The following is a 17,053-nucleotide window of genomic DNA, read 5'->3' on the forward strand; positions in this document are numbered from 1 at the left end:
GTATAAGTCCAGCCCGGCAGCCAGCAGTAAACCATTTTTTTGCTCTCTGAGCTCAAACCGTCTGGGTTGTGTGTTCTTTCAGTAACAGTGTAGCTGCTGCTACAATTGATGACCCCGACTGTTTCAAATGTCTTTGAACCCAACATGAGCGAACCTGGGATCAGTGCTATAGCCATTAAGCTGCCTGACTTCTGGGTTCAGGAGCCGGAGACCTGGTTCGGCCACGCAGAGGCTTAGTTTCACCTTTGCAAGATTTTGTCCGACACAACCAAATTCCACCATGTGGTCACTGCCCTGGACCAGGCCACCGCCAAAGGTGTGCTGCACCTCGTTCAGCACCCACCCGCCAAAGACAAATATGGGACCATCAAGCGAGTGCCCTCGGACTATCCAGGTGTCAGTGTGCCACTCGGATGCTGCACCTCAATGCTCTGGGGGACAGGTCCCCGGTGGAACTGATGGACGAGATGCTTGCGCTCATGGATGATCACACCAACTGCCCACTCTTTGAGCGAATTTTCCTCAACCATCTGCATGACAACATCCGTCCGTTACTGGCCCAAGAGACCAATACCGACCCAAGTGCAATGGCTTGAGCGATTCCTGGAGGGCCCGGCGGTCCAGCAGGACACTAGGCACGGGCATAACCATGCCAAGCCAAGCCCACCCCTAGTGCTGCGGTAGAAAACCCGGCCTCTGCAGGGGCCACCAAGAGCACGGCATCCACTCTGGGCCTCTGCTTCTACCACCAGCGCTGGGGAGCCAAGGCTTGGAAGTGTCATCAGCCCTGCTCGTTCCAGGGAAATGAGCAGGCCGGACGCTGTTAATGGCTGCGGTGGCTGGCCAAGGACACAGCCTCCTCGTCGACACTGGGCCCAGTTCAGTGTCATCCCGGCCACGGCCATCGAGTCCAGGAACCGACCTCCGCTCCGTGCGGCCAACACAACAGAGATCTGGACGTATGAAAACAAGACAGTCCACTTCCAGATCGGCCAGTGAAAGTTCTCGTGGAGGTTCACCGAAATTCCCTTCCAACCGCCATCCTGGGTGCCGACTTCCTCCTCACCCACAGCCTCCAGGTGGTCATTCGAGGTAGGCACCTGGTAGTCCCCTGGACTTTCCAGGCCGTTTGCCTCAACGCCTCCCGCACAGAGCAGCCGCAGATGGCCACGATCAGCATGCCCAGAGACGAGTTCCAGCAAATCCTGGACGAGTTCCTGGCCCTCCTCAGGCCACAGTTCTCCGCTGCCTCACCGCGCCATGGGGTATTCCACTACATCCCCACCCAGGGTCCACCGGTTCACGCCAAGGCACGCCAGCTCCTGCCTGACAAGCTCCAGGTGGCGCAGGAAGAGTTTTCGCATCTGCTGGAGCTGGGGATCTTTCGGCGCACTGACAGCCCGTGGGCCTTGCTGCTTCACCTGGTCCAAAAAGCCTCTGGCTGCAGAGACTATCGACAGCTCAACAAGGCAACAGTTCCTGACCGTTACCCCATCCCTTACATCCAGGACTTTATGGCCAACCTGCACAGTGCGAGGGTTTTCTCCAAGGTTGACCTGGTGCACGGATATAACCAAATCCCGGTGCACCCTGAGGACATACCCAAGATGGCCATCATCACCCCCTTTGGCTTGTTTGAATTCCTTTGCATGCCATTCAGGCTCATGGACTCAGTGGGCAGGGACCTGGATTTCGTCTTCATTTACTTGGATGACATCCTCTTTGCCAGCAGCGATCAGGCGCCACCAAGGCCCACCTCCGCGCCCTCTTCTCCCGGCTGGCCAACTTCGGCATCACCATCAACCTAGCCAAGTGCTGGTTCAGGAAAGAGTCCTTGCAGTTCCTGGGCCATACCATCATGGCCAAAGGAGCCACGCCCACTGCTACGAAGGTCACTGCTATCAAGGAGTTCCCACGCCCGGACAACCTCCAGTGGCTGCAGGAGTTCGCGGGTATGGTCAAATTCGATAACGATTCATCCCAGGAGCCGCGCGCATCATGCAGCTGCTATTCACCCTCATCACAGCCAAGCACAAAACGCTCACCTGGACCCCAGAGGCCTGTAGTGCATTCGAGGCCACCAAGGATGCCCTCGCAAAGGTTACCATGCTCGCACACCGACCTGCATATGGCGCTCTCTGTCGATGCCTCTGCCACAGCCGTTGGCGCCATCCTGGAGCAGCAAGTGAATGGGCAGCTTCTTCGCCCACCAGAGCTCAAGTGTAGTGCCTTCGACTGTGAATTACTGGGCATGTACCTGGTGGTGTGGCATTTCTGTTATTTCTTGGAGGGGAGGACTTTTACCATCTTCACTGACCATAAACCCCTCACTCAGGCGCTCGCGATGGCAAAGGATCCCTAGTTGGCCCGCCAGCAGCGTCACCTCTCCTTTGCGTTGGAGTTTACCACTGATATTTGGCACAAGGCAGGGAAGGATAACATGGTCGCCGATGCACTCTCACGACCAGCCATCTGCACTCTGACACCCGGCCTCTACTTCAACCAGCTTGCCTGGGACCAGAAGTCCGGCGAGGAGATGCGAGCCTTCAGGACTGCCATCACGGGCCTATGGTTCTGAGACCTCCTGACTCCTAGCAGCGAAGGCACCGTCCTGTGTGATGTCTCCATGGGCACCCTGCGGCCAGTGGTTCCCCAGCAGTGGCGCAGGCAAGTCTTCCATCACATCCACGACGTTTCGCACCCGTCCATCAGGTCCACAGTCCGTATGGTGGCAGAGCGGTTTGTCTGGCATGGGCTGCGGAAGCAGATCATGGGCTGGGACAGAACATGCACACATTGCCAGATGTCCAAGGTGCTCAGGCACACCAGGGCTCCCGTGCAAGAGTTTGAGCACGTCTGGGAACGGTTCGGCCACATTCACATGGACATAGTCGTGCCCTTACCAGTTTCCCGGAGCAACTGTTACCTGTTCACGGTGATAGACCGCACTACTCGTTGGCCCGTGGAGATCCAGATGCTGGACGCCTCCAACTCTTGCTCCAGAGCGCTGTTGCACGGTTGGATCGCCCAGTTAGGCATTCCGAATCATCTCACCGTGATCGGGGCACCCAGTTCACCTCTGCACTCTGGGCACAGCTCACCAACAGGTTTGGGATAGAGCTACTCCGCACCACAGTCTATCACCTGCAAGCCAATGGGCTGGTCGAGCGTCTGCACCGCCACCTTAAGTCGGCACTTATGGCCCGACTCACCGGTCCTGACTGGGTGGACGAACGGCCTTGGGTGCTCCTGGGCATCCGCTCCACGCCCAAGGAGGATCTGCAGGCGTCATCAGCTGAGCTGGTCTACGGCGCACTGCTGGCACTGCCTGGTGAGTTCATTAGCGTGCCTCACAACCCCCAGCAGTCTGCTTGAGCTGCTTCCCCACCTCCCCTTACGAGGGGCCAAACAGGGTTGTTCAGGTTCTACGTTCATGCTGGACATCGGTGGCAGGCGGAAGCTGTTTACTGTGGACAGGCTGAAGCCAGCTCACCTTGACCCCATCAAACCAGTGATTGTGGCCCAGCCCAAGAGGCAAGGCCGCCCAGCTAAAAAGGACATTGGTGCTTGGTGCTGGTTCTGGGGTGGGGGGGGGGGGGGGCTGTGTGGCGGCACGCTACTAGGCAGGTGATCCGGCCCCATTTGTAATCCATGCGGCGGGGCAGTCAGCCAAAATGGTGCTGTCGGTGGTTTTCCCTTCTCCACACCAGACTCAGAAGTCCGCGCTGGGGGACCACGTGATGCCCGAGTGATGTCGTCGCTCCCCCAGCGTGGTTCTCAGCCAGGCCTGGGCTGAGAGTACAAGTCCAGCCTGACACCAGCAATAAAGCAGTTTTCTGCTCACTCAGCTCAACCCGTCTGGTTTTGTGTTCTTTCAGTAGCAGTGTAGCCGCCGCTACAGGTAGTTAGTTCCCAGCTGTTATCTTCTTTCAGCCACAACTCAATGATGACCACAATATCATATCTGCCAACTTCCAGCTGTGCTACTTGATCATCGACCTTGTGGGGATTAAATACAAGACCTGTGTGTATTCATCACCCTTTTAAATTGTTTCCTTAGTACTTCAAGTTAAATCCTTAATTTTATGCTTGTAATTTTGTAATTGACTGATATGGTGACACCAGTACTCCTGATCATAAAGCCCTGCAAAGCATAGTGGACACAGCCCAGTACCTCACAGGCAAAACCCTCCCCAGTATTAAGAACATCTACAGGGAACATTGCTGTCGGAGAGCAGCAACAATCATCAAGGATTCACACCACCAAGCATATGCTCTGTTCTCGCTACTGGCATCAGGAAAAAGGTATAGGTGCTACAAAACTCACACCACCAGGTTCAGGAAAAGCTGCTACCCCTACACCATCAGACTCCTCAACAACAAACTCAATCAGGGACTCATTTAAGGATTCTTACTTGTGCACTTTATTGACTTTGTGCCATACAGAGAGAATTTTTTTTAAAAAAAAGTCATTTGTTTACATTTGTTATCTGTTTACAGTTTTTATTTGTTTACATGTACATGCTGTGTACAGTTTTTTTTGCACCACCAGTAAGTAGTAATTCTGCCTACAGGTCAAGTTGTAATTCTGCATATAATGTCATGTATGCACTGAGAATAAATCTGAAATCGATCTTTCTTCATAATCTCACTACAGGAAATCTTGCCATCAAGATGAAATCTTCCGTTGACTTTTGTGAATTTTTAAAGAATATACTTCTAATTATCTAATTTCATTTATCCCACAATTGATCATGTCAAAAATCGAGGTATTTTGTATGCTGAATACTTTGCAATATTCATGTAATAATATTTATTCATGAAGTACTCTTTATAAGAGCTCTCCAAGATTAAAATGGTTATAAGTGTATATACATGTCATTTAAAAAAGGGGTGATCACAAATGATTTTCTAAAATAGCTTTGGGATTATGAAATGGAGGTTTGTGTATTCCAAGATGTAAATATGTGGAATTGGATGTTTTTTGTAAGTATTATGATTGATTACTACTGGTAGCAATCCTTTGAAAAGATTGCAAAAAGAATGATGAAAAGTAATTGTGTCCTTTTAATATATTTTGGACTGCATTGTATTTTGCCAAATATTATTTCAAGGTTTCTTTTCTCATGTAATAATATAACCAATATACATGATATATTTCAACTTTTGCCTGCCATAAGGCAAACAGAGTTGCTATGAACATGATCTGGTGCCCCTAACAATGAGAAAAAGAAAAGCAGAAGAGTGTCCCTTCAGAGATTGTGCTTGTGCATGGACTCACCTTCAGCATTCCCACTGCCTCAGTAGCAGCACAAACTCCTGTTAAACCATTGGCAATCTGAGCTTCAGATCCAAACCTCCAGTACAATCAGGAAGCCTTCAGTGCCTGAGGCCCTTCAAGAGCCCTTCTTGCCTTCAGCACCCTCCCGAATCCCATTTATGATACCTGGGTCCCATGAGCCAGTATCCAACAGCTAAGGATTGGAAACCAAAAGGAAATGGATCTACTGTGACTGCTACAATGATATTAATTTCAAGCTTTTTGTGGCATACATGGAATAATAATTGTTTCAATCTTGCTTGGGTCCTCTTCCTCAGGTCTTCCTCTGCTCCTTCAACACTGCTTTCTGCACTCATACAGAACCCAAATTTGACTTCTTTTGTACCAGTTTTGATCTTGCTCTCACTTTCACATGTTCCATCTCTCTCTAGTTCCAACTTGGGTGGCAATTTTATCCTTAATAAATGATTTACACATTTTCCCAATAATAGATGTTGGACTAACTTTGTGCCTGTTGCTTGTACCACTCTTCAAAAAAGGTGGTACAAATAACTGCGGTTGGAAGTTTTTTTTTAAACTTTATTTACTTGTTCAAAAAACAAATAATACATGACATATACAGCAATTAAACATGAACATGAACATTTTTTTTCTATATATATATATTATATATATATATATATATATATTATATATATATATATAGGAAGAAAAGAAAAGAACCCCCCCCCCGCCCCATCACTTAGGGTTAATATCTGTATACGCACAATGCTTTATTGAAACATCATAATCATCTCCTGGATAACATTAATATAATTTCCAATCTACAAGAAATTCGAAACAAAAAACAAAATCTGTCGAGGATAGAGAGAAACTGGCCAAGCAGCATCATCACCCCCCCCCCCAACAAACGATCATTTGAAATGTCTAAGATATAAGAAGATAGATGGGATCCATTCTGAGTGCTACCAGGTTTATGTGCCTGAGTAATTTGAGGGTTTAGGATTTAACTTTTTGAGAGTCGGAACTTTCCTTGAAACGAACAAACTAATGGCATCGTGAAGAAAGCACCTTTACAGGAGTTTGCAGAGGTTTGGTATGACCTTGGAAACCCTGGCAAACTGGTGGATAGTGTGCTGACTGGCTGCATTAAGGTCTGGTATGGGGACACCAATACCCCTGAGCGGAAAGCCCCGCAAAAGGTAGAAGATGCAGCCCAGGACATCACAGCCAAAACCCTCCCCACCATCGAGAACATCTACAGGGAGCATTGCTGTTGGAGAACAGCAGCAACCATCAAGGATCCACAAGCACGTGCTCTGTTCTCGCTGCTGCCATCAGGGAAGAGGTATAGATGCCACAAGACTCGCACCATCAGGTTCAGGAACAGCTGCTCCCCCTCCACCATTAGACTCCTCAACAACAAACCCAATCAGGGACTCATTTAAGGACTTACTTTGCACTATTTTTTCTCTCTGTCTTGCACAGTCAGTTTGTTTACATGTGTACAGTTTCTTTTGCACTACCAATAAATGATAATTCCGCCCGACCTGCAGGAACTTGAATCTCAGGGTTGTATGTGATGTCATGTATGTCATAAATGTGAAATCTAGCATCACTTCAACTTACCCCCCCCCCCCCCACCAAATTATCATTTTTAATGTCTAAGATATAAAAAAGATAAATGGGATCCACTCTTAGTAGTCTATTGCTACCAGGTTTAGGGGCTTGAGTAATTTGAGGGTTTAGGTTCTCAACCTTTTTTCTTTGCACTCACATCCCACCTTAAGTCATTCCTTACTAATCATAGAGTGTGAAGGAATAAGTTTAACAAATATGCCGACTACGCCAATGTTTTTTTTTTTAAATTTTTTATTTTTTACACCATAAATCACATTAGCCATGATATACACTATTTCTTTTTCACACATATACAGTGACTTTTTCTCCCCCCCCCTCCCTCCTCCCAAGCCACCCCCCCACCCCCCCTCTCATCCATTTTAGGTATACAATCTAGGTTGCATTAAGCCAGTCAGACAATGTTGTCATTCAACAAAAATACACCAGAAATTCTACTGAGTCCATTCTTTTCTTTCCTTCTCCTTCCATCAACTTAGGTAATGTTTGTCCCCGGTAGGTTTTCGCTATTGTATTTAATGTAAGGCTCCCATACTTGTTCGAATATTTCAATATTATTTCTTAACCTATATGTTATTTTTTCTAATGGAATACATTTATTCATTTAAATTTAGTAGTTTCTTCCTTTTAATTTGGTTATGTATTCCATTAATATTTAAAGTCATATAGTTCAGCGTAGCCCTTTTATATTTTGTTTATCTTCTCTTTCCTTTTTTCCATCATTACCTTTCCTCCTTTTCCATTTCTGTTTTCTTATTTTCAACTCTTTATAAGACAACATTCCTACAACATCCAACATTTTCCTTATTCTCCTATTTCTATCTTCTTTATCCCCAATCTCCCCTTCCCCTCCTGAGTTGTCCTTTATCCCTTGTCGGACAACCACATCTCCCCTCTCCATTTGGATTTGCGAATCCACTCGCAAGCGTCAACTGATTTTGCAGTGACCGCTATTTCCCCCCACCCAGCCCCCCCCAGAAAAGATTTCACTTTTCATGTCACAAAGGTCACTCTTTTAATTCCCTCCTTATTCTCTCTATTCCATTACCTTCCCTTATTAATTCTTGTCTATACTATCTATATTTTCCTCTAAGTACAGATACATTCACGTATGCACATTGTCTCTATTCACTCTTATACCTCTTTACCCGCATACATATCAATCGTGATCATTTTTACTCTCATTACCCGTCTTCATCCCTCAGTCTATTTTTGTCTTTACCCACATACATATCAATCGTGATCATTTTTACTCTCATAACCCGCCTTCCTCCCTCAGTCTATTTTTTTAATCGTTCTGCAAATTTTCGTGCTTCTTCTGGATCCGAGAATAGTCTGTTTTGTTGTCCTGGAATAAATATTTTCAATACCGCTGGATGCTTTAGTATAAATTTATACCCTTTCTTCCATAAAATCGCCTTTGCTGTATTGAACTCTTTTCTCTTCTTTAGGAGTTCAAAACTTATATCTGGATAAATGAAGATTTTTTGCCCTTTATACTCCAGTGGTTTGTTGCCCTCTCTTACTTTTTCCATTGTCTTCTCCAGTACCTTTTCTCTTGTAGTATATCTTAGGAATTTTACTACAATAGATCTTGGTTTTTGTTGTGGTTGTGGTTTAGAGGCCAATATTCTATGTGCCCTTTCTATTTCCATTTCTTGCTGTAGTTCTGGACATCCTAGGGTCTTAGGGATCCACTCTTTTATAAACTCCCTCATATTCTTGCCTTCTTCATCTTCCTTAAGGCCCACTATCTTTATGTTATTTCTTCTGTTATAATTTTCCATTGTATCTATTTTTTGAGCTAGTAGTTCTTGTGTCTCTTTAGTTTTTTTATTAGATTCCTCCACTTTCTTTTTTAAGTCTTCTACCTCCATTTCTGCTGCTACTGCCCGCTCTTCCATCTTGTCCATTTTCTTTCCCATTTCTGTTAAGGTCATATCTATTTTATTCATTTTCTCTTCTGTGTTGTTTATTCTTTTTCTTAAATCATTAAATTCCTGTGTTTGCCATTCTTTAAATGACTCCATGTATCCCTTAATAAGAGAAAGTACCTCCTTTATCTTGCCTTTCTTTTCTTCTTCTATTTCACTGTACTCTTCCTCTTCTTCTTCCTCTGGGTTGGCCATCTGTTGTTTCTTTGTTGCCCTTTCCTTCTCTTCTTTCTTGTTTCTATTGTCTTCTGTGGTCTCTTCTTGCTGCAGGTGTTCTGCAGCTGTCGTTGCCGGCTGTGGAGATCGACTCCCCAGCTGGTCCCCCCTCCCGTCGGTGTGTTTTTTTTTTCATGCGCGGTTGCGCACTTTTACTCGGCTCAGCGAGCCATTTTTGTAGTCCATTATTTACCGACCTGAGGGAGCGGGTTTCTCTCTCCGCAGCGGACCTCTTCGGACAGGTAAGGCCTTCACCTTTTTCCTCCGTTGTCTTCTCTTCCTCTCTTCTTACCGTTGATTTTGATTTTTCTTTTTTTGTCGCCATCTTCTTTCCACCTTTATACTCACTTTTCTGTAACTTTTATTTCTGTGCCTTTGTGTTTTCCTTTGTTTTTCCCGACTTTTCTGGAGAGGGCTGGAGTTCACCGTCCGGCCACTACTCCATCACGTGACTCCTCCCGGTTGGAAGTTTTTCAAAGCATTTGTCACCTCTTCAGAATGCAGGAATTTTTAGGACATCACTATTGATCCTGATGATCTCTCCTTTTAACATCATACAGTACAAATCATCAGGTCAACGAGCCTTGCATCCTTTAGCTCCATTAGTTTTGCAAATGTGGAGCTCCATCCTTTTTCTCAGTTCAAACCTACGGAATAATTTCAGACTCAACCAACTTCAAACGATACACTCTTTATTCTCAAGCTTGCTAAATTAATATGTAGAGTATTGCTCAAGAAGCTTAGATATCTGTAAGCAAATAACCCCCACCCCCCCCGAAAAGGTCGGAGGCTGCTTCTTTTACATCAGTTGTCAAGCACACTTTCATATTTTAGCCAGACACCCTTGATTTCGGGGTTCACAGCTACCTCAAGCTGCAGGCATGTCCTGTATCAGTCTTGAGCAGCTCAGCCTTGATCAGCTCAATGGGTAATGATCTGGACGCTGCCATCAATTCCTCTGCAGCCATTGCACATAGTTCTCAACTGTTGTGCACATTAAGCAGTTTAACAGGTACTTTAAGTCAGTTTCTCTTCTGCAATTGTACACACAAATCGTGACCGTTATGCACATAATAAAATTTGTTAAGCTGCTAATAGGTAGTTCAAGGCTGTGAACAGGTTTAAGCATATCCCAACCCTTCCTGCCCTTTTACACAATTTCTCAGTAGTACTAATCCTCTTAGTTGTTTAATTCTTCCCTTAGAATGTTTGTATCTTTGGTAAAGGTTGAATATGAACAGTTATTTAACTCCTCTACTATTTTGTTTCATTGCTGTTTCTTCAGGTTTTCTCCAAGGGGTTATGTTTGCTTTGTTCCCCCTTCTTTTGAAGCCTGACAATTATTTTTTTCATTTCTCACTAATTTTCCCTTTTTATTTTCTCATTGAAAAAGCATCATATTCTCCGATGCTCATTCTGAATTTATTCCAAGTCTTGAGCCTGCGAATAAAATTTACAGTCCATATAACCATATACAGCACAGAACAGGCCAGTTTGGCCCTACTAGTCCATGCCGGAACAAATCCCCACCCTCGTAGTCCCACTGACCAGCACCTGGTCCATACACTTCCAATTCTCTCCCCTCCATGTAATTATCCAGTCTTTCCTTAAACCACCTCTGCCAGAAGCTTATTCCACATCCCAACCACCCTTTGCGTGAAGAAATTTCCCCTCATGTTCCCCTTATAAGTTTCCCCCTTCAATCTCAAACCATGGCCTCTGGTTTGAATATCCCCCACTCTTAATTGAAAAAGCCTATCCACGTTGACTCTCTCTGTCCTTTTAAAATCTTGAACACCTCCATCAAATCCCCCCTCAATCTTCTATGCTCCAGAGAAAAAAGCCCCAGGCTGCTCAACCTTTCTCTGTAACTCAAACCCTGACATCCTGTCAACATTCTCGTGAACCTTCTCTGCACTCTCTCTATTTTGTTTATATTCTTCCTATAATTTGGTGACCAAAACTGCACACAGTATTCCAAATTTGGCCTCACCAATGCTTTGTACAATTTCATCATAACATCCCAACTCTTGAATTCAATACTCCAATTTATGAAGGCCAACATTCCAAATGCCTTCTTCACCACTCTATCTACCCGAGTTTCAACTTTGAGGGTACTATTTACCATAACTCCTAAATCTCTTTGTTGCTCTGCACTCCTCAATTGTCTACCATTCAATCTATATGACCTTTCCAAAATGCAACATTTCACACTTATCCGTATTAAATTCCATCAGCCATTTCTCAGCCCACTCCTCTAGCTTTCCTATATCTCTTTTTAAGCTACGGTAATCTTCCTCACTGTCCACAATACCACCAATCTTTGTATCATCTGCAAACTTGCTTATCCAATTCACCACCCCTTTTTCCAGATCGTTAATATATATAACAAACAATAGTGGACCCAGGACCGATCCCTGAGGAACTCCACTAGTCACTGGCCTCCAATTTGTCAATTTTCTTTCACTACTCTCTGACACCTCCCATCCAACCATTGCTGAATCCATTTCACTACCTCCTTATTTATACCTAATGCCTCCACTTTTTTTCCTAACCTCCTGTGGGGAACTTTGTCAAAAGCTTTACTAAAATCTAAATAGAGAACATCCACAGCCTTCCCTTCATCAATCTTTTTTGTAACCCCCTCGAAAAACTCTATAAGGTTTGTTAAGCATGATCTACCCCTGACAAAACCATGTGACTACTACCTATCAATCCCTGTTCTTCCAAATATTTGTAAATGCCATCCCTCAGAACACTGTCTATCAATTTACTCACCACAGACATCAGACTCTTAGGTCTATAATTTCCAGGCTTACATTTCTTAAATAGCAGAACAACATGAGCCACCCTCCAAACCTCTGGCACTATCCCCATGACCAGTGACATCCTAAATATCTCTGTTAATGGCCCCACTATTTGTACACTAGTCTCCCTGAGTATCCTTGGGAATACTTTGTCTGGACCCAGAGATTTGTCCACCTTTATCTTTTTTAACACTGCCATCACTAACTACCTCCTCGGTTATCCTTATATGATTCATGAACTCCCCACTATTTTTCTTTACTTCAACTGGTACAATATTTTTTTCTTCCTTCAACTTAATATACTCTTTATCTTCCATGATTAGCCATGATTGTATCATCCCTTTCTCACACCCCAATCTTTCTTGGAATCTTACCACCTCATTGGAGAGTCTAGAATATCAAAGAGAGGCTGGAGGGAAATCAACCAACCCAAAACATTGACTGACAACTTCTCTCCATGGATGCTGCTTGACCCGCTGAGTCCTTGCAGCCTTTCTCTGTTCAGTCACGGTTCAACATCTCTGCAATTTTTACAACTTCCTTGAATTTATACCATTGCTTGCCTATTGTCTCTTCTATAAATCTATTTGCCCAGTCCACTTTAATCAACTTTATTGTCATACCTTTTCATTTTCTTGCTTAAATATAAGCAACACCCCAGAAATTGAATATGCTCATTAAATATTTGGGATAAAATCTCACACTCTACGGGAGTTTCATGAAATGAATATTCTCTTTGCTTATTGGTAAATATTGACTGTAGACTAATAGCTGTCTAATTAAAATAACAATTTGAACTACAAACAGGCATCCTAAAACTAAGTCCTCTACAACGAGGTATCTTTGATGATGTTAATATCCAGTTTTCCACATGGTGTACCTACTTGAACTTTCATTGTGTTTCCAGTTTACCGTTTGCCTAAGAAAGAATGGAAAGACTATTTATCAACAAGTGCTTTCTGTTGAGAGGCCTCACAAGCTCCAAAGTTGGAATTGGGGATACTGTGGAGAGTATGCTTTTTACCATGCCCTTTATCCACGTGCCTGGACAATTTACAATCTTCCTGGACAAAATGTAACTCTGATTTGTCGGCAGATATCTCCAATTATTCCTCACAATTATATGGTTAGTACTGTAATATATTATTGTTAACAGTTTCAACATTGTGAATTGTGAAAGATCAATGAACTTTGAACTTGAAAGAAGACATTTGTAGGCGTTAGCTTTCATTTGCTGAATGTTTTTTATATTGGAAAAGTTTGGTTCAAAATTCAATTTTTAACTTTGACTACCTGGCTGATTTGAATGTCTTAATTTTTAAATTAGAAAGATATTTCATGTTTTTCAATAATTAGTTGGTATTTGGACTTTCTCTTTCAACCTTTTTGTGTTGCTCTGCTCCATGAAACCTTGGACACGGTTATAAGTTTGACTTTGATGACGTATGACAGAATATTTTCAGCATTTTTTTCTATTACATATTTTCATTACAGTATTTACAATTTTTGGGATATTTTGAAATGGTTAAGGAATTTGAGGAAGGGGACAAAGAGCTCAATTATGCCATTAATAACTATCATTATAGTGACCTATGGGATCCTAGCCCATTCCTATTGAAGGCAGAGATGGACCATTAAAATGTTTATTGTCATTTTAATATAGAAATGTTTGAATTTGTTTTCACTAACTTTGTTCTTTTGATCCTCCTTTGTAGATCAAAGGTTTAATTGTTTACTTATTATAGAATTTTAGAAAATGACACATTTTTGAGGTCTTGTCCTTCAATATCATTTAAACTTGTGAAGTGGCAAATCTTTCCATGCATGTCAAAGTTCTGAGCTTTTTAATCTGAAAATAATGCCACTGACCTGGAAACCTGGTATTATCACATTCCTTTTAGAGGATGTGTAAATTGGCTGTTGCGTTTCCAATTAAAGCAATGATTGTGGTATCAAATTTGAATGTACTGAAATAAGAAAGATGAGGCTATGGAAAAGCAATTTTTTTTAACTGGACCACAAGTATGTGGTGCAACAGTTGCGTGCTTTAGCTCCAAGAATTATTTTGGATGATCTGAAGCTAGTAAAGAAGTGAAATGGCCAGGTCTGGATGTGTATTTATGGCTTATTCACAATTTTGTTGCATAAGCATGCTCTTGGAATCAGGGACTGATGGAGATAAGACTATATTGGTGCTCATATGAAAGATGACTCCGTACTTGCAGGGAACTTTGCTGAGGGATATCATCTGAGGGAGACATGGATGGAAATACAAATATTATGGCTGTGTTGTACCATTCAAGATTCCTTTATTGTCATGCAATAAAACAGGTGTAATATTACATGAAATTGGCTTTAGTGTGCCATAAGGCAGACAGATTTGCCATCAGCACAAGTTGCTGGGTGCCTCTTAGTTGGAGAAAGAGAAGCAACAGAGAATCCCCCAGAGTAACTGAGAGTCTGGATTCGTTCCAGTGCTCCCATAGCCTCTGCGGTCACACAGACTTCATTCCAAACCAACGGCAACCCATGCTCCCAATCCAAATCCGCTCGATCAGGAAGCCTTCAGCGCCGTTCGGAAACCTCATGAAAATGGGTATTATACTAATAATTCTTCTCTCTAATCTGATCCTAAAACATAATTTCATTCTGACATTAAATGTATTATTGAATAGCTCATTGAAACCAATTATCTTCCCTGCTTTTACAAAAATCATGTTTTTTTTCTTCTGAGGCCTACTGGTTACCAAAGCGTTAAATGTTTTTCCCCTGCAACCGCTGCAATCGTGTCTGCCTGTCCCGCATCGGACTTGTCAGCCACAAACGAGCCTGCAGCTGACGTGGACTTTTTACCCCCTCCATAAATCTTCGTCCGCGAAGCCAAGCCAAAGAAATGTTTTGGTACAAATATTTATTTTCAAATTTTCTAGCTTTCTTTCAACCTGTGCTACAGTACTGCTTGAATATCCTGTGTGATCTTGTACTTTTCTTTTGGATTACTATTTTTTCTATACTGTCACGTGTATTTTTTTTTAAACAGGAAAGTGTAATTAAAAATCTGTGCAATGTATTGAACTTTAATATCCCTTGCCTTGCCCCACAGGACACCAGTCTGCCAGTTGGGGTCTTTGTATGGGAAATTGAAAATCAAAATGAAGATGACCTGGAGGTCTCACTTATGTTCACTCTGAGGAATGGTACTGGGACCAAGAATGATCAGAGAGGGGGGCATTGGAATGAACCATTCCACTTGGATAAAGAAGAGGAGTGTGTTTCAGGAGTGTTGTTGCATCATTGCATGCCTGTAAATAACTATACATTGGCAATATCAGCGAAACATGCGGTGAGTGAATTACTCCTCCAGCATTCAGTATGAGGCAAGCGTCTTGACTTTTTAAAAATTAAACTTGAACTTGATTCTGCCATCTGGTCTGGATAACTTAGCATCATCCTTTGATCATTCAGTCTATAAGTTATTAGTCATTAGTTTAAAATGGAAAGAAATTATATAATACTTGGAGCCGGATTCATACAATATACAGTAGAAAATTAGACCAATAGTGAAACAAAGGGAGAGCAAAAGGATAAGCATCAGTTTATGGTTACTCCAGTAAAGTGCCAACACGCAGTGATATTTTGGTGTGAAATCTGGAACGCCCTTTTAGATTTGCTGAGTACTATTGATGCAATGTACAACTGCATTTTATTGCATTGAAAAATTATGCAGATTTATAATTTCAAAATGTAATTCTTTGGATCTTCATTAATAGAAACTATATTAAAATAGAACTATGTATTACATTTTGGATAAATTGATGCAATGTACAACTGCATTTTATTGCATTGAAAAATTATGCAGATTTATAATTTCAAAATGTAATTCTTTGGATCTTCATTAATAGAAACTATATTAAAATAGAACTATGTATTACATTTTGGATAAATTGATGCAATGTACAACTGCATTTTATTGCATTGAAAAATTATGCAGATTTATAATTTCAAAATGTAATTCTTTGGATCTTCATTAATAGAAACTATATTAAAATAGAACTATGTATTACATTTTGGATAAATTGAGCAGCCTTGGGTCATTAAAAATATGGTTTCTTGGGTACCTTAGTCCAGGCTTCTAGATTGCATTACAGTACTGTATTCATGTCCATGGAAAACCAAGGCTTTGAGTTCATTTGCTGTGTTAAAATCAGTGGGCTCATGTTCTGTCCCACCAAGACCACCCATAAATTGAGGAACGACAGCTGATTTTTCTGTCTAGGCACTCTCCAGCTGGATGGCATTAATCTTGATTTTTCTGGTTTCTGCTAACCTGCTGTCCATACTCCCTCTCTTCTCTTCCCCTGTCAGTTCTCCTCCCTCTTCCCTCTCTATTTACACAGCCATCCCTGCTCCCCTTGCTTGCTACTGACCCTTCCCTCCCTTTTCCACCTATTACCTCCTGTCTTTGCGACCAAGCCTCCCCCCGCCTACTGATATTTTTCCATACCTTAATGTTAAGCCTGAAATGTCAGTTATATTTTTATTGTGTAGAGGACACTGTATGATCTGCTGAATTTCTCCAGCATTTTTACTTTAACCTCAGTGTCTGCACACTTTTTTAGTTCTGAATGATAACTATACATGAGATTGCATTGTAAATGTAGTTAGACCATATTTGTTTCTTTGAACAGCAAAATGTGAAAATTAGTCATCGGACTGATTTTAATCCAGATGGCATCGGACAAGAAATTTGGATAGACCTACTTCAGCATGGGAAATTGGATTCTCTACCAGGTATGTGGAAGGATTTTAAGATGAATTTATTTGATATTTAGCTGCATTTCATTTTGAAAATCCATTTTCTACTTAAAGTATTTAAATTGAGATTTTGAGGAGGAATCAAAAGGATTTTGAATTCGCCGTTTGAATTACAGCCAAATGAAAATATCAAATGTCTTCTGGACTGTTATGAATATTAATATATATATATATAGAATTTTTTTTTACTATTTTTGTGTACTAATTCTGTGCTTATTGGTTCCTTTTTAAAAAAAAAGTGAGTGATGATATCAGAACAGTAATTACAGGAAAATGTAAGCCTGTGGCAGCCCGCAATTGTGGAGATTGGGCCGGCAGCAGATGCGGATAGAGATCGCTAAAGCGACTCCCAGGACAAGGAA

The 17,053-nt window shown here is 42.5% G+C and overlaps 1 protein-coding gene across 2 annotated transcripts in view; it reads left to right on the forward strand.

Moving 5' to 3' along the window:
- gba2 (glucosidase, beta (bile acid) 2) overlaps positions 1 to 17,053 on the forward strand; it is an 80,611-nt gene that overhangs the window by 8,843 nt on the left and 54,715 nt on the right. For both annotated transcript variants that reach the window (XR_011353428.1, XM_069924210.1), the window contains exons 4-6: positions 12,784 to 13,002; positions 14,980 to 15,219; positions 16,565 to 16,667. Coding sequence is in view for 1 of the 2 variants with exons in the window: in XM_069924210.1 (XP_069780311.1) it covers positions 12,784 to 13,002; positions 14,980 to 15,219; positions 16,565 to 16,667 (562 nt within the window). In the remaining variant the exon portion in view is untranslated. The remainder of the gene's footprint in view (positions 1 to 12,783; positions 13,003 to 14,979; positions 15,220 to 16,564; positions 16,668 to 17,053) is intronic.

Source organism: Narcine bancroftii, chromosome 3 (genome assembly GCF_036971445.1).
Source record: "Narcine bancroftii isolate sNarBan1 chromosome 3, sNarBan1.hap1, whole genome shotgun sequence".
Classification (NCBI taxonomy): domain Eukaryota; kingdom Metazoa; phylum Chordata; class Chondrichthyes; order Torpediniformes; family Narcinidae; genus Narcine; species Narcine bancroftii.